Raw genomic sequence first — 18,598 nt, forward strand, 5'->3', positions numbered from 1 at the left:
TTGAGCCTGAAGTGAAGCGCAACGACCAGGTTTTCATAGGCGACGTAGAGTTCTTCCGGACTATGGCGACCGTGATGTCATCGTACAGAAAAACCGAGCTGCTGTCCCTGATCGCCTGGTCTTGCGTGCAGCTGTTTGCTCCGGCAGCGGATATCCAGCTGCTTGAGAATCGGTACCTCCAGGGCATCACCATATATCAGCCGTACTTCTGCGAGCGATTCGTCGAGGCCGCATATCGGCTCCTGGTGATTGCGCTCAGCTCCGTGTCGCGCTTCACATCAGCACAGCGCGCCGCAGTCAAAGCAGGCTTCGATAGCTTGGTTTCGGCGGCTGCCGACGCGGCCAACGCAACGCAATGGCTGGACGTTGATAGCAGGAAGCTCGCGGTCGTGAAGCTGCGTTCGACGCGACTAAAGCTGTGGCCCCCCGAGCGTTTCCTCCAAAACGACGTGCTCGAGCGCATGTACAACGATTTTCCCAGCACTGAACTTTCGTTTGCTGAGTACTGGGTGAAGACGAGCCGCTGCGCTGCTAAGGCGCATGACCCGCACACTGACATCGACGTCTTCAGCTTCGCGGTCAACAATGCACTGCCGTACGTGCTCTATGACACCTCAAGCGGCGACGTCAAGGTGGCCGTGGGCACCATTACTCCGCCCTTGTTCTACCCTGGCGGGACCGAGGCCATGTTCTACGGGGGGTCTGGGCTTTTCCATGGCACTCAATCTGGTCGCGTCCGTAGACCGACACGGACTGCGGTGGCACCCGAACGGCACATTCGGCCACTTCTTTTTGTCCAGGTAAGCTCTTCATTATTGATGCGGAAATAGGTATTCTGGTATTCCTTTTTCTTAGGTCTAAAGAACACCTTGCATATGTAAGGAGTGATGTGTTGATTCATTAGTTTGGTTAAAAGCGCCATGGCAGCACTAGGACTATGACACAAGCCATTCTGGAGCGCTTCGGATCGATCTTGGGCTCCTGGGGTTCTTTAATTGGCGCGTATATATACAGGGCTTTTTTTTTTAAAAGCAATCCATTTTTTAAATTTCACATAGGGAAACAGCACAGCTGTAACCCTTAATCTGAACTACCCAGTGAGACTTTACTTCTACGTGAAATCAATACATCCGATTGAACAATTAACATAATTACAATATTTACCTTTTATTTATAGTTATCGGAACATAATCGTAGCCGCCGAGTTCGCAAGGCATGTGCACTTTAACGAATTATCAGGACTTAGCCAGTTTCTACACATTAATTTTCAAGGTGTCCAACGATATGCATTGGCGTTCCAGTTACTTCTGTGCTTCAGTGCATAAAACAGCATCGCCTTAAAGTAGGGAGCAGGAACAGTGAATTCTTACCGCAAGTTTGACGGTGCATATGTCGGAACTTGTGCCACCCTCAGCATTCCTTTTATGTCAGCATGCCTTGCATATACAGGGTGTCCCACATAACTTGAGCCAAGAATTGAAAAATGAAAGGCACGTCGGTACCGAACTAAACCGAACGCATACTATTCGCAATAGCCTATAGTAATTCAGACAGTTTTCTTGTTTGCCCCATAACTCACTAGCCAATTAAGTTTGATCAGCCAAATTTTTAATTATTGACGTAGTACCCCAAGTATGATACCTAAATTTGTAGAGCACCGTCAGAAACTACCGATCCAGTTGCTTCCTTTACGATACGTCTCCCGTAGTCCTTTCACCCGCATTGCAAAGAAAGCCCGCGAAATATGGAAACAGCTACGTGACGGAGCGCTTCCGCAGTGGTAGCGTGCTACTCTCAAGCGTGCGTTCCATTAACAAGGTCGGCTCCCGCCGGATGAAGGCGAAAATACATGCTGCTGGCCGAGCGCTGCCGATGAGAGAAAGGAACGCCCTGCCGCTTCCTCCTCGTCAGTCACGATGCAGCTGACCTTGTTCACTGATCGCAGGCTCGAGAGCAGCGCAATATCACTGAGCAAACGCTCCGTCACGTGCTTTTATTATATTTCACGGGCTTTCTTTGCAACCCGGAAAAAAGGACTACATGAGGTGTATCGTAAAGGACACAACTCAATCGGCGGTTTCTGACGGCGCTCTACAAATCTGCCTATCATACTTGGGGTCCTCGCGAATAATTAAAAAGTTGGCTAATTAAACCTCATCAATTTGTGACTTATGAGGAAAACAAAAGATTCTCTCAGTTACTATGGTCTATTACGAATAGTGTGCTTTCGGTTACATCCGCTTCCGACGCGCCTTTCATTTTCAAATTTTTAGCTCAAGTTACGTGACACACCCTTTATACACTCACTAGCTAAAATTCGTAGATTTAAATATGAGCCGTAAAGAAATTAATCAACACAATAATTAGGGTAATTCTTCAATTAATCTTTTTCATTTCTTGTAGGAGTAATGGACCTCCTCATCGTGTGATTTAGGTCAAAAGTTATTATTGTCACCTGGTAGTGACGTTTGAGAAGGCAGCAAAACTGTGATTACCGAAACGAGCGTTTCATTAGGCGAACTCGCGCGCTCAAAAGCAGGCTACACTCAAAGAAGGATGGCAGCGGCGAACACGATCGGCGGTCGTCGAAAATCTGATGAGCGGGTCAAGCGCGTCGGCTTTTATACATCTGTCGTCGAATGTTCCAAAGCAATCGCTGGGACCCGCGTGCCTTACACAAAGTTCGACATTATTCGGGTCGCGCACACATGCAATCAGATAACACAAGTTGCAGTGAAAGACAGTGGACGGAACCATCGATAACATTCCAGAAACTTCTTTTACATGCGGGCGCGTCCTGCGCTGTCCGATAACATTTGTTGGGCGGCGAGAAGTGGTCACCCAATAAAGATAAAGAAGTACACGTGTCATTACACCCCTCTTAAAAAAACATCGTCCCGATGCTACAAATATAAGAGAGCGAAATACAAAAGGACACTTATTAAAGAAAAGTAACAAAACAACGAAAAGAAACAAAGTCCAAAGGTCGGTTACGCGAAGTCCCAAAGTTCATTAACGCTGGTAGTACGGCTTGAGTCGCACAACGTGGACTATTTCAGGTCGTGAGCGGCGCCGCTGTGATAGCGAAATGCCGTCTGGCACGACCTCATAGTCCAGTGCGCCTATAGGTCGGATGATCTTGTATGATCCGAAATAGCGACGCAAAAGCTTCTCGATCAGTCCTCGTCGGCGTATAGGGGTCCAAACCCAAACACGGTCACCGGGCAGGTACTCAACGAAGCGTCGTCGGAGGTTGTAGTGACGGCTGTCGGTCCTCTGTTGGTTCTTGATCCGTAGGCGGGCGAGTTGTCGGGCTTCTTCGGCGCGCTGGACAATGGTCGCGACGTCAAGATTCTCCTCCTCAATGACGTGCGGCAGCGTGGCGTCGAGCGTCGTCGTCGGTTTCCTGCCGTAAAGCAGCTTAAACGGCGTGATCTGTGTTGTTTCTTGCACCGCCGTGTTGTCAACAAAGGTTACGTACGCAGGACCGCGTCCCACGTCTTGTGCTCGACGTCGACCTACATTGCTAGCATATCGGCGAGGGTCTTGTTCAGGCGCTCCGTGAGACCATTCGTCTGCGGGTGGTAGGCAGTTGTCCTCCTGTGGCTTGTATGGCTGTACTGCAGAATGGATTGGGTGAGCTCTGCTGTAAACGCTGTTCCTCTGTCGGTGATGAGGATTTCTGGGGCACCATATCGCAGCAGAATGTTCTCGACGAAAAATTTCGCCACTTCGGCTGCGCTGCCTTTCGTTAGAGCTTTAGTTTCAGCGAAGCGGGTGAGATAGTCCGTCGCCACGAAGATTCACTTATTTCCGTATGTTGACGTCGGAAACGGTCCCAACAAGTCCATCCCGATCTGCTGAAAAGGTCGACAAGGAGGCTTGATTGGCTGTAGGAATCCTGCTGGCCTTGTCGATGGTGTCTTGCGTCGCTGACAATCTCGGCATGTCTTGACGTAACGGGCGACGTCGGCGGTCAGACACATCCAATAATACCTTTCCTGTATCCTCGACAGCGTTCGGGAGAATCCGAGGTGCCCAGCGGTTGCATCGTCATGTAGGGCGTACAGTATTTCTGGACGCAGCGCTGACGGAACAAGAAGGTAGCTGGCGCGGACTGGTGCGAAGTTCTTCTTTACGAGCAGGTTGTTTTGTAAAGTGAACGAAGACAATCTGCCCTTAAAAGCCCTAGGCACTCCGGCTCCGGGTCTGCTCGTTGCTGTTTAGTGAAGTCTTCTGCGCTTATTATTCTGAGGAAGGCGTCGTCATCCTCGTCGTCTTCCGGCGAGGGATCGATGGGGGCGCGTGATAGGCAGTCGGCGTCAGGATGTTTTCGTCCGGACTTGTAGACTACCGTGACGTCATATTCTTGCAGTCTCAGGCTCCACCTCGCCAGACGTCCTGAAGGGTCCTTTAAGTTAGCTAGCCAACACAACGCGTGATGGTCGCTGACGACTTTGAATGGCCTGCCATATAGGTAAGGGCGGAATTTTGCTGTAGCCCAAATGATGGCGAGGCATTCCTTTTCAGTCGTAGAATAATTGCCTTCCGCTTTTGACAGCGACCGGCTAGCATAATATATCACCTGTTCATGTCCGTCTTTCTTCTGGACTAGGACGGCACCGAGGCCTAGGCTACTGGCGTCAGTGTGGATTTCGGTATCGGCGTCTGCGTCGATACCGAAATGTGTCGGCCTGCGACGTTTGCCATTTGAACACGACATCAGATTTGTTTAGATGCGTTAGCGGCTCGGCTATGCGTGAAAAGTCCTTGACAAAGCGCCTGCAGTAGGCACACATGCCAAGGAATCTACGCACTGCCTTTTTCTCGATGGGCTGCGGGAACTTTGCAATGCCAGCTGTTTTCTGCGGGTTGGGACGTACTCCGGATTTGCTGATGACGTGGCCTAGGAACAGAAGCTCATCGTAAGCGAAGCGGCACTTTTCTGGCTTCAGAGTGAGCCCTGATGATTTTATGGCCTCTAGTACTGTCGCACGCCGCCTAAGGTAATCGTCGAAATTTCCGGCGAAGACGACGACGTCATCCAAGTAAACAAGACAGGTCTGCCACTTCAATCCTGCTAACACCGGGTCCATGACGCGCTGGGACGTTGCAGGGGCTCAGCACAATCCGAATGGCATGACCTTGAACTCGTAGAGGCCGTCTGGCGTGATGAAGACAGTCTTTTCGCGATCTCTCTCGTCGACTTCTATTTGCAAGTAGCCAGACTTGAGGTCCATCGACGAGAAGTATTTAGCGTTGCAGAGCCGATCCAATGCGTCGTCTATCCGTGGAAGAGGGTATACGTCTTGCTTCTTGATCCTGTTCAATCGAGGATAATCGACGCAGAAACGTAGGGTACCGTCCTTTTTCTTCACCAGTACAACATGAGATGCCCACGGGCTTTTCAACGGCTGGATGATGTCGTCGCGGAGCATTTCGTCGACTTGTTGCCTAATAGCTTCACGTTGTCAGATTTGACGGACGATCCCACCGCTGTCAACCAGATGTAGAAGTCGTCGGACGATCTCGCGGCTGCCACCATTAGGAGGAGTTGACGGTCGTAGAGAGGAACTCGGTGAAGAGGATTTATTTACATTATTTACATCTTAGACAAGACATACATCGACAGTCTAGCGTGACTCCCATATGGAGCACGCAAGACGACGCATACAGCTAACAGCTTACGAGCACACAGCTCACTAGTACATCTCGAGCACGACAACGAGCACGCAGCTCACTACTAGCACGACAACGAGCACGACGACGAGCACACACTAGCAGCCGGCAATCGCTGCTTATAAGCACTTGGTCCCCCTTTGATTCCAAGCGGACGGAAACGTTCGTCCAATCATCGTTCGACGTCACCGTTCGACGTCACCGTAGATGACCCGCCCTTTTGGAGGAGGCGGGCTCAAATACACATGTTGCACAGGTTTCAGTGCCGCCTCGAGGGCCGACGACCTTTGCAGAACAGCCATCGCCTTTAAATTCCAGAGCGGACCTCGCACAGGGGCCTCCCCCGCGTCCATTGTCTGGCATATCGAAAAGCGCATGGGAAGGAGCCTTCGTCGGCTTTCCCGCGGCAACTCCCCCACCCGTAGCAGATCAGGTCCGCGTTGTCGTCTTGCGCACTCCTTCACTCGCAACGGCGACGAGGCTAGAGGTTGGCGGCGGCCTTCCAAGATGAGGCTACCACCGCTGGCGTAAATGGCTGGCAAACTTGCACTCCAGCTGGCCGTTCTTAACAGCGCCTCCATGGCCCGGAAAATCTCGACTGTCCAATGCTGGCAACCGCTGGGCAGGAAGACAATGGCTGGCGAGCAAGACGATGGCTTTGCTGTCTGCAACCCCTGCGCACTTGGAATGCCTTCAACCATCTCACAACAACTGGCACAGAAGAGTCGACCCGGCAACACAATACCACTCAGCGTGCAAACGCCCGGAATTAGCTGTTTACCCACCAGGCCTCCTATGACAATTTCAATGAGGGTCACTCAACTGGGAATCCCAAATTGTGCCCCAAAATTTTGTGCCGCCAAAGCGAGCGTTCACGTTCCCCCTGAGTTTGACCAAACCTGACCGTCGCACTGCATAAGAGCAAAAGTTTACGTAGAACTAAACCGAAGGCTCTCAAACACAAATACCCAAACATAACTTAGGTATCCTAACTTCGCGAACAGCCTGTCCTTATCCTATCACAGTGGCGTACTTATCTCATGTACTGCTGCCACTGAACCGTCTGGCCAACTCCACAGGTACGTAAATGCAAACGCGCTAGCTGTGTGGTCTCTATTCAGAACGCGTACTTGCGTCATACACAAAGTTTTTATCACGCTTACTCACATTTGTTCCTTTAGTCCACACCGGACACGTTCCTTAACCGATCAACCAAACTTCCGTAACTTACGCAACACAGACGAACCTTCGAATAAATGTGTCTTCTAATAACTAGCTCTACGCACGCGTACAAGAGAAGTCAGAATACGGCTGCCCTCAACACACACGAGCAACCCAGTCATAAACCTTCTGCTTCCTTCCGATCGCACAGGACACGCGCTAATGAACCTAAGAGCTCTTCTCAGTGCAAATGATGCACTAACTGAAGATCTACGCGCTTACCCTTAGAAAATAAAAAAACACATAATAAAGAAGGTTAACTAAAACACAGGCGCGTTACCATAGGCCTCTCAACAATAACCGTCACACTCAGGTTACTTACACACTAAAAAGAAAGCCTATCTACTTATTAATGAACATCTCGCGAAACTACATGTTTACTTAAAACGCATCTTTCAACTCTCGGAGCTTCTCAAACAAAACATAAACAGAGCTCATACCTTACATACTCAAAGAAACTGTAGTCTTAAATTGCGATATTTTTCAAATGCTCAAAAATAAAACAAAAGAGCATATTTTTCTTCTACGGAAGCTCTCTTGGCCTCCCGTTCCCAACACTTACGTCTGACTCATACTTTGAGCCGTACCCGAGGTGGTCGCGGTCCGAAAGCTACTCTGGCTACCGAGGAACAACAAAAGGGCTGACTCACTGTCAGCTCCCCCAAGACGTTACAGTTTAATGCCAATTTGCCTCCTGGCGCCCCGCTTTAATCATGACCTCGACTGACCGCGTCGCTATTCCCCACCTGGTATCGTCTTGCCACCTTGCGCTTCTTTGTACTACACGCTGAGCTTCGAAAAGAACGACGGAACGACGAGGAATTTAACTGCCCCGTGCCCTTTGTCCGCGTCCGTACAGAACATGCTTCTCGGCCCCCCTTTGACCGGTGGCTCGAACGTGTTTGATGCGTCAACATCGTCACCGACCACCGCATGTTTCTTTTCCTCGCGCATGGCCTTTTTGCGACTGTCGCAGTCTCTGGCTGCGCTACATTAGCCACCGCATTCCGGTCTTTTCGGCGCTTCTTTGTGCGGCGCTTTCTCCTCGAACTCTCTTTCATGCCGTCATCTCGCGCCTCGTGCTGGCCGTTACACATCTCGTCGGCCCGGATTGGTCTCTTACCCGCACAGTCTGAATGATCCTTAACTAAATCGCTCCTCTCTTGGATACCTAGACTGGCAGAGAGCCGCACCGATCCCTGAACAATGTAGTTGTTCTCTAGTGAGCTACGGAGCTCGCCATCCCGAGAACTACTCTCAACTGCATCGTCCAGCTCGCACATCACTTCGGCACGCAGATCTGACTCGACATGGGTGCTCGTGTCTATTGGGTCAGCAGTACTCTTTACTTCGCTAGCAACCGCGCTAACATTACAAGCGATGCACACGCGCGGTAACTGTGTCAATTTGTTCACAGCTGGCCAGCTGTCTCTACAATCCTCTGTTGGCACAGCAGCTCGTCGCTCTCACTCTGGCCTTTAACGGCCTCTGCTACCACTAAGGCATTGTTAGCTGCTAGTACTTCGAGTTCACTTATGAACGTGCTGCTAATCTCGCAGGTGCTGCTACTTCTCTCGGCTTTTGAGCAAAATCTGCTATCTACTTCATCCCACTTTCGCTGCGTCCAGCCTACAGATCTCTCCAGCCGCTGTTAAGTTAGTTCGATTGCTAGCTCTAAACCTTGGATCTCTCCGTTCAATGCATCAATGTACTGCCTCGTTACTTCTGTTAGGCCTTCTTCCTGAGAAATTCTTTTCAGTTCCTGCCTAGCTTTTCCTGCTCTTGCTTAAATTCTTCCTGCTCTTGCCTAATTGCTTCCTGTTCCCGTTTTTTGTTTAGAATTCGTTTACTCATTTGTTCTATGAATATCGAATCATTGTTACTTTGTAGAATTGTCTTACGAATTTTTTCTTCCGTCAAGTCCTCCTCTACGTCCACCTCAATCTCCTCACACAACCACAACAGGCCAGCTCTCGTCAAAGACATTAGGACCACGGTCGCTACTTTAAGCTTTGGCTCTACTGTCACACAATACTTGCTGCGATACCCACGCAAATCAAAATACAAGTAAATGATCCCCAGCAAATCAAATCCAAAAACACAGAGAAATTGAAGCCTGGTAAATCTTACAGCCAAAACCAAACGCTTGCCCAATGAAGCAGCACCATATCACCAGTCCTTCTCCGCCGTACCCAGTCAGTTGCAATTAGGTCGTCAACCTCACGTCGCCTCCAACTTGATCAGGATACCGGTCGGTCACCATGTGCCAACGTCCGTCAGCTGCCGTTGCTGTCTCCGAGTCGTAGGCCAATTTAGGAGCCGTAGGCCGATCTAGGAGCCGTAGGCCGATCTCACCGCTGCCATTCAGTTGTCGGATTTGGCGGACGATCCCACCGCTGTCAACCAGATGTACGAGTCGTCGGACAATCTCGCCGCTGCCACCATTAGGAGGAGTTGACGGTCGTAGAGAGGAACTCGGTGAACAGGATTTATTTACATCATTTACATCTTAGACAAGCCATACATCGACAGTCTAGCGTGACTCCCATATGGAGCACGCAAGACGACGCATACAGCTAACAGCTTACGAGCACACAGCTCACTAGTACATCTCGAGCACGACAACGAGCACGCAGCTCACTAGTACATTTCTAGCACGACAACGAGCACGACGACGAGCACACACTAGCAGCCGGCAATCGCTGCCTATAAGCACTTGGTCCCCCTTTGATTTCAAGCGGACGTAAATGTTCGTCCAGTCATCGTTCGACGTCACCGTTCGACGTCACCGTAGATGACCCGCCCGTTTGGAGGATGCGGGCTCACATACACGTGTTGCACAGGTTTCAGTGCCGCCTCGAGGGCCGATGACCTTTGCAGAACAGCCGTCGCCTCTAAATTCCAGAGCGCACCTCGCACAGGGGCCTCCACCGCGGTCCATTCTCTGGCGTCTCGAAAAGCGCATGGGAAGGAGCCTTCGTTGGCTTTCCCGCGACAACTCCCCCCCCCGTAGCAGATCAGGTCCGCGCTGTCATGTTGCACACAAAGCCTGCTTCGTCGAACTCCTTCACTCGCAACGGCGACGAGGCTAGAGCGTAACGGTGGCGGCTTCAGCACAAAGCCTGCTTCGTCAAACGCCTTCACTCGCAACGGCGACGAGGCTAGAGGTTGGCGGCGGAGTTCCAAGATGAGGTTACCACCACTGGCGTAAATGGCTCGTAAACTTGCACTGCAGCTGGCCGTTCTTAACAACGTTCTCGCGTGGAAACTCGGTAAGGGCTCTGGCGGACTAGTCGAGCGCACTCCTCGGTGATTATGCGATGCTTTGCGACTGGTGTCTGTCCAATCCTTGATGACGTCGAGAAGCAGCCTTTGTATCGTCAGAGCAGACTTCTTAGCTGTTCTTGCTTAATCATGGGGAGACGGATTAATGTTGTAGTCTGGTTCGGGAACCATGGTCATCGGGGTAGATGCGGCGGAATCCGAGAGGATAAAAGCATTACTAGTTTGCAGAATTTCCTCGATGTACGTGATCGTCGTGCCCTTGTTGATGTGCTTGAACTGCTGGCTCAAGTTTGTCAGCAATACTTCAGTTTTCCCTCCGTACAGTCGAGCGATCCCTCTTGCGACGCACATTTCATGGTCGACCAGTAGACGTTGGTCACCCTCGATGACGCCTTCTACGTCGGCAGGTGTTTTGGTGCCGACCGAAATGAGAATGCAGGAGCGAGGCGGGATGCTGACTTTACTTTCGAGCACGCTTAAGGCATGGTGACTACGAGAGCTCTCCGGTGGTATCGCTTGGTCTTCAGACAGGGTTATCGACTTCGACTTCAGGTCGATGACTGCGACGTGTTGGTTTAGGAAGTCCATGCCGAGAATGACGTCGCGTGAACATTGTTGGAGGATAACAAAAGTGGCAGGGTAAGTCCGGTCATGAACGGTAATTCTTGCCGTGCAGATTCCAGTCGGCGTATCAGGTGTCCTCCAGCGGTCCGAATTTGAGGGCCTTCTCATGCAGTCTTAACCTTCTTCAACTGGGCGGCGATGTGTCCCCTCATGACGGAGTAATCGGCCTCTGTGTCGACTAAGGCGGTGACTGCGTGGCCGTCGAGGAGCACGTCGAGGTCGGTGGTTCTTTCTCTTGAGTTACAGTTAGGTCTTCGCGTCGGATCACGGCTGTGTCGCGTTGACCTGTGGCTTGTATGGGACGTCGTCATGTCGTCTTTCATCGTCGTATTCTTTGCTTTGACACTTCGTCGGGACGGCGGCGTGTCGTTATGTCGTCGAGGTAGTTTCTTCGGCGCCTTCGTCGGCGGAGGAGGATCTTCGTCAGTTCGACGAACAGCAACCGCACCTCCATCGGCTGCTGCTTTTAGTTTTCCGGATATGGGCTCGCTGACCGGCCCCGGGCTGGGCCAGTGTATGGACGGCGTTGCGGCGACAGGTAGCGGCCTGGTGACGGCGAACGGGACGGTCGTCGAGAGTCGCACTGAGTGCCGGCTAGGTAATCGGCGATTTCACGTGGGCGTTCCCGAAGCTGAGGACGCGGCGCGGTGACGGCGAACCCTCTCAGCCCCAAGTCACGGTATGGGCATCGGCGGTACACATGGCCGGCTTCTCCGCAGTGATAGCAGAGCGGGCGGTGGTCGGTGGCTCGCCAAATGTCCGTCTTCCTCGCGTAGCGGCGCTGGGCGACGGACGGGCGGGCTGGCGGTGGCGGCGGTGGACGACAGAATGGCGGCATCATAGGGCCCTGGCGGGGTCGTGGAGGGGGCTTTGACGGCGGGCGACGGCGGCGTAGGTCATAGCTTCCGGCTGCGGCTGTGGTGATTCTGGTTGCAGCTCAGGAACTCCAAGCGATCGCTCAAGCTCATCTTTGACGATTTCGGCGATTGAGGCTACTTGAGGCTGCGACCTGGGGTACCACCTCTGCAGCTCTTCCCGTGCGACCGCTCTGATAGTCTCGCGCAGATCGTCGATGGCCAGTGATTGAATTCCTGCGTAATTGGTAGAGGTCGTGCGGCGGTTGAATTGCCGGTTCCGCATTTCGAGTGTCTTCTCGATGCTGGTGGCCTCGCGAAGGAACTCTTCTACGGTCTTCGGTGGGCTTCGTATCATTGCGCCGAAAAGTACTTCCTTCACACCCCGCATCAGAAGGCGGACTTTCTTCTCCTCGGGCATATCCGGGTCGGCGTGGCGGAAGAGACGATTTATTTCTGCCGTGAATATGGCAACGTTCTCGTTAGGTAGCTGCACTCGGGTGTCCAGCATGGCTTCTGCCCTTTCCTCGCGCAGTGTGCTCGTAAAGGTGCGCAGGAAGCCGCTCAGGAACAGGTCCCATGTTGTCAAGGTCGACTCCCGGTTCTCAAACCACGTTCTGGCGGCGTCTTCTGAGGCAAAGTATACATGCCGCGGCTTGTTGTCGGAGTCCCAGTTGATGAAAGCCGCGGTTCGTTCGTAGGTCTCCAGCCAGGATTCCGGGTCTTCAGTCGCTGCTCCATAGAAGGTCGGTGGGTCCCGAGGTTGTTGTATGACAACGGGGGACGCTGGGGCAGCCATTGGGGTTGTTTTGACCACGATCTTCTTTGTCGTCTCAGGTAGAACTTCGTGCTCTGGGGGCAGTCCTTGCAGTCTGCGGCTAGCACGCTGGTCTTGGGCGATGTCGGTTTTGTCCTCGGGCTTCGGGCTTGGATCGCGGCTTTGCGGGGGCGTTCGGTACTTGAACGCACTAGCACCTCCACCAGATCTCACGTGGTAGTGACGGTTGCGAAGGCAGCAAAACTGTGATTAACGAAACGAGCGTTTTATTGGGCGAACTTGGGCCCTCAAAAACAGGCTACACTCAAAGAAGGATGGTAGCGGCGAACACGATCGGCGGTCGTCGAAAATCTGATGAGCGGGTGAAGCGCGTCGGCTTTTAAACATCTGTCGTCGAATTTTCCAGAGCGATCGCTGGGACCCGCGTGCCTTCCACAAAGTTACACATTATTCGCGTAGCGCATACATGCAATCAGATGACACAAGTTGCGGTGAAAGACAGTGGACGGAACCATCGATACCATTCCAGAAGCTTCTTTTACATGCAGGCGCGTCCTGCGCTGTGCGATAACATTTGTTAGGCGGCGAGAAGTGGTCGCCCGATAAAGATAAAGAAGTACAGGTGTCATTATAAAGCCATCTTTTCGGATGTTTTAAGTACTGAAACCAGCATCTGAATATAAGGCACGCCATAGTGTGGGACTCTGCAATAATTTTGACCACCTGTGGCTGTTTAAATTGCGCCCAACGCTGGGTACAGGGGTATTCTCGCATTTCGCCCCCACCAATATGTGGCAGCCACGGCTGGAATTTCATCCTGATGCTTAGCAGCGTAACGCTAAAGCTGCTAGGCACCTACGGCAGGCACTAATGATTAACATTGTGCTGTCTGCTGCAGGCAGCATATTAAAATTCGGCGCAGCTACAAGAAAAAGCACCTTGTATATGTGGCGTTCTTGTGTGTTCTGGTTAATTGCACCATGCAGATTTTTTTTATTCGCCTGTGGAAGATAGCGAAATTTTAGTCCTCTAGCTGGATTACTCCAAGCGGCACAATTTACTCGGACAAGAAATTGAAGTGCATAATAGTTTGATTGACAGAACATGACCAAGTAACTTTTAGAATATTTAATTTACTACACAAATTGCAAATTAGGAGGCAGTGCGAAGTAGCGAAGTTCACAAATTGTAGTCGGTGGCTTTGCAAGTCATATCCACACTGCTAGCAAATGCTGACGATGCGCCGTAATATGGCCGTCAAACTTGCGAGAAAATGTATTCTTCCGCTTCTATTTTCATTAAAAGCACGTTTTATACATTAACGCACAAACGTAACTGCCACGCCAATGTATTTTGTCGCCAACTTCGGGAATTAAGTACTCAAAGCTCATATCACCCTGAAAATTCAGACCAAGTTGGTACGTCTTGCCATTTAACCGGCTATAGTTTAAATGGCAAGACGTACCAACTTGGTCTGAATTTTCAGGGTGATACGACTTTTGAGTACCGGCTACAGTTCGTAAATTTCAGAAAGTACTGTAAAACCTAAGTATTTAGTGAGAAACCCGATCAGTGAAAGTTTAATTAGTGGATTGTCCAATGCGATTTCTCGTGCAAGCAATGTCCACTTTTTTGAGTAATCCAGCTCAATGACTACAATTATGCTTCCGCCCCCAGGTGAACTAAAAAAAGGAATTCTGCATAATCTAAAGAAAAGCACACCGGGTATAAATATGCGAGAGCGTTTTTTCATTTCGCCTACATCAAAATGCCGCAGCCGTGCGCGATAATCATACACGTGACCTCCTCCTCAGCAGCGGAACGCCATATAACCACTGCAACACATGCCGTTAACGCCAAAGTATCATTTTCTTTTTCTGCGATGATGTATCATTTCAATATCTTAAATCGTCTGCAGCTCTTCCGCCAAAGCCTTCAAGGACAGTGATGGCTGCCTAGAGGCGCTTGAAGGCCACGCCGCCAGTGGCGGAGACAGCACCCAGAGCACAACCGGCGCGAGGGCCAGCATCTTTCCCGAGATCCCTGCTCTCGAGGTTGCCTACGCGGCGTACCGCGGCGCAGTCAGCGGCAGGGGAGACGAAGCTCTTCAGGGAATTGTGGGGGGCTTTTCGGGAGACCAAGTGTTCTTCATGACACTATGCTACATGACTTGCACGCGACCCGATGCCGTGGGTCCGCACACAGTGGACTGCAACAAGGCGGTGCGCAGTTCGGAGGCCTTCGCCCGGGCATTTCATTGCCCGCCCGAGTCCCAGATGAACCCCAAGGTGAAGTGCAAATTCTTTCGGTGAGAGCCGGGCACTTCCCAAGGACTCCGATACCACGTTCACGTGCGCTTCGAACGACACACCTTCATTTGGCCAGTACACATACAGTTTTCTGCGCAACATCGAAAGCGCTGTCGTCGCCAGCCATGTACTACATGCGCACTGTATTATTTTGTGTCTGGACTGACGTTAAAAAGCGCGAGCTCTCTCTTTCTCTCTGAGGATTTAAAGTAAATACCTATGATGTATTCGTTGCAAGGCTTCGTTCTGGTCTAAATTCAGTGTGAAGGTCTTATCAATTTACTTTAGACGAGATGGGTGCCACCTGACCGTAACTTTGTCTACTTGCAAGCGGCGATATGGAAGGCTGACGCACTTTTTGAATACTTAAGATATCTATAACGTGATGTGATTGTAATTTCTCGGAATTTACAATGTTGCCACCTCCTTTAACTTTCCTCGCCTTTTTTTTTCTTTGTAAACGCTAGCTGCTGCTGCATTTTTACTGTACAATATAAATCGCTGATGACGCGGCTTCTCATATGGCGCAAATTAGGTAATAATGCACGTGTTGCTGCTTCATAGCTAAAGCTTCCAGAGGACTGTGTACCTGCCCATGCAGAAGTGGACTTGGCGGTGAAAGCGTTCATAAAGGAAAGGAATAGGTGCGGGAAGTGCTCTGTGCTAATTATCTTCTTGGCTTAGTTATTCTATTGCTCACAATACAGAAAATAGAACAAAGCGCTCCCTGCAAGTGACCGCCACTTGTGCATTTTGCAGAGCTTCCGTTCGAGAGTTAAACAATTCTGATTCACTCACTCACTGCTCACTGTAGCACATTTTTTTCCATTTACCCCATTCTTTTATGCCTGATGTGGTTTGACCTATCAAGTTAACGCGGGCCCGCCGAATAGAAACGCCGAGCTATTTATATTGCTTGACTATGGGTATGACTTGCTGTTCAATTGACGCCACGTAATGACTCCCAATTTCTCTGCGCTAAACTTGAGGCCTAGGTTTGCCACTGCATTGCCACAGATATTCGAAAGTGTCTAAGTGTCTCGTGCGGCTGCGCCACGACGTAAGCGCCCCCACCGCAAACCATCGCGAGTGGGCAACACCCTCTACAGACCATAAGGCCTTCTCGCTGTACCCTCTCCCCTTGAGCTACGTCACGCAAAAGAGGCCCACATTGAAGTTCCGTGCAGCGTGCAACGAGCGGCGCAGCTGTGTTGAAAATTAGACGCGGAAGACCGAGTGGGCGACGACGGCGATAACAATTCGATTAGTTCCGGGAACCCTGCTGCTCCTTGGATAGCTTCGGGGTTAGAATAGTCCTGGCATGCTGCGACATGCTTCCGAGCGCATTTTTTATTTTTTCTGGATGCGAACCGTGCATGTATTCTCTGCGCTTGTGCTGCGATTAGGTTGTGTGTCCGGCAAGCCTTCATTGCAGCGGAATGTGGATTACATTCATGCCAGGATATGCTTAAGTGTTGCGTGCCCAATAGCTGGAGCAATCGCAAATCGGGGCCGAAATATCATGCGTGCATGTTTCCGCAAGATCAATGACAGAATATTGGTTGCCAATGGTAAGGCAAACAAGAGAAAGGCTGGAATTCAGTCGAATAAGGCAGCTGTTTCTTTGTAACTAGTTGGACGAAAGTTTTGTACCTCCATTGCTAAACTCATTTGAAGTGTTGTAAATATGTGGACTGCGGTACCGTATGTAAGAATGCCTCGAAAGCGAAATGATTCGTTGAAAGCCTAATCTAGACTGGAAGAAATGCATGTGTACCGAATGTGCAGAAGGGCACACCAGCGAAGTTGTCAAGAGATATGTTTTATGGCGCAGTGCTAACATTTTGTTGAACTTTTGTGGTCACATGAACGGCAAACTCTTTGACGCCGACGATAAATCAAGGCAAGGAAGCTACTCTGAAGAAGGCAGCACTGACTTTTCAATATAAGCCATGCTCCCTGTCATCATTTACCCGAAATTCGCTCTCAATACTAACTTTGAACCATTTCACTCTTTATGGACAGGCTTTTTAATAATAGAGCGCGTAAATAGTTTTGCACAAAATAACCTTGGAACACCCTCTGTTTTCTAGGGACTATCTGCTCAACTATGCCTAAAAAAAAAACAGTACCTGCGCTCTGGTTAACATTGCCCACAAGGGCGCGATCCCTTCATTCAACCCGTATCCCCGTGCACGCCGCCGGCCTCTTCTCCGTGACGTCACACCTCGAGCGCTCAGGCCTGCTCTTGTCTAGGTGGCGTTGGAGTGGGGCGTTACCGCCGACAACCGTCGCGAGTGGAAATGGGGAGGCCCATAGGAACCAGTAGGAACGACAGAATATGTGAATGCCTTGCCATTTCTTCCCCACCCCTTTCTGTAGTGCCTTTGGGCCCTGAAAGTATTTTAAATAAAAAAAAATAGATGCTGTTCTAAGTTGGGCGCCTGCACGCGCGATGAGTTGCTTTAGCGCTTAGCGTTTGAACAAAATTGCGAAAATATGCGCAACTGTGCTCCCTTAGGGAGCATCTACCGCGACACTAGAGTTTGAGCAGAGAGAGCCAACAGCCATCCGGCCGTGCCTGTGGCGCGTGTTTTGAAAAAGAAGTAAACTTTCAGGGCTAAAAGGATTTATGCCTTGCGGTTGCGTGCAAGATGAACAACAAAACCGAGGCGAGTAGCGCATTCCAGACTGTCAAACGCGAAAAAAGGAACGGTCAACCAAGTGTCGACGCAAAGGAAGAGAAGGACGACGTAATTGCTCGTGACACAGATTATACGAAATAAATACGAAATGTGTCAATAGCAAGTACGAAAAAATTCAGCTACAATTGCGATACTCCCTAACGCTAAATTTGAGTGGAGCTCTATACGTGCTTTCATTCCGCGATATAGTGGTTGGCGCGTTCTATGTCTCCTGCGGCACGTTGAAAATGGAGCGAAATGTGGCGCGACTGCCTCATTATTCGCAGAATTGCGAGAGGCAGCGTGTGGTTGACGCGATGGCGCGATTGACAGCAGCCGCCGCACACAGACCTCCCAGAAGACGCATGCTGCTCTCGCGCCATCTTGTAGTGATCATCGCTGCAGAGCACGTCTTGACGGCACTACGCTTTTTTTCTCCCACTTACGCCACAATCTTCTCCTCCGCTTTCCCTCTCAAAGTTCCGCTGCACCCTTTTTCTCCGCTTTCCTCCTCGCGCTCTATTCGATTTCGCCATCTTTTATCCGCCGCTGCGTTCGTTCTTTCATCCTTCTATGTGCTCCTTTGCTCGGTTAGGCCGATGCTCCCCGCAGGAACGGGCACCTAAGCGCTGCGCTCTAAGAAAGAGTGAAAGAGAAAGATGATAGGCATATAACGAACACTTAAATCAATTTAATTATGTGGTTTTATGTGCCAAAACCAAGATTTGATTATGAGGCACGCGGAAGTCGGGGACGCCGGATTAATTGGGACCACCGGGGCATATTTAACGTGCCCAAAATGTGCAGGACGCAGGCGTTTGGGCATATAAATCAAATGACTTGCTTGCTTTCTTCCTTTATCATGGCGCGAGCCCAGTACAGGTAATTGACCAAGAAGTCGTCGATTAAACGGGTGGGCGGGAGGAGAGAACTTGAGGATGAAGTATATGTGAGGCAACACTTGAAGTGATACCATGAATTAAACTAGACATACTTAGGTTAGGGGCATTCCTTCTAGTTGTAAACGTGTACTTTTCGAAAGGAAAGAAAACTAGAAGGTTATCAATTTTAATTATTTTAAATAGGAATTTTGTAAACTAATGCATAAGAAATCATCAGCCTCGATGTACGCATGTCCACGTTGTCTTCTTTAACGTCGACAAT

General features: G+C 50.4%; 1 protein-coding gene across 1 annotated transcript; it reads left to right on the forward strand.

The window, feature by feature from the left end:
• Positions 1–264: 264 nt before the first annotated feature.
• Positions 265–15,477, forward strand: LOC129382989 (endothelin-converting enzyme 1-like). Its single transcript, XM_055067188.1, has 2 exons — positions 265–800; positions 14,360–15,477. Exons 1-2 carry the CDS (start codon positions 541–543, stop codon positions 14,751–14,753), a joined length of 654 nt encoding a protein of 217 aa, XP_054923163.1. The 5' UTR covers positions 265–540; the 3' UTR covers positions 14,754–15,477.
• The last annotated feature ends 3,121 nt before the right edge of the window (positions 15,478–18,598 follow it).

Source organism: Dermacentor andersoni, chromosome 3, assembly GCF_023375885.2.
Source record: "Dermacentor andersoni chromosome 3, qqDerAnde1_hic_scaffold, whole genome shotgun sequence".
Classification (NCBI taxonomy): Eukaryota; Metazoa; Arthropoda; class Arachnida; order Ixodida; family Ixodidae; genus Dermacentor; species Dermacentor andersoni.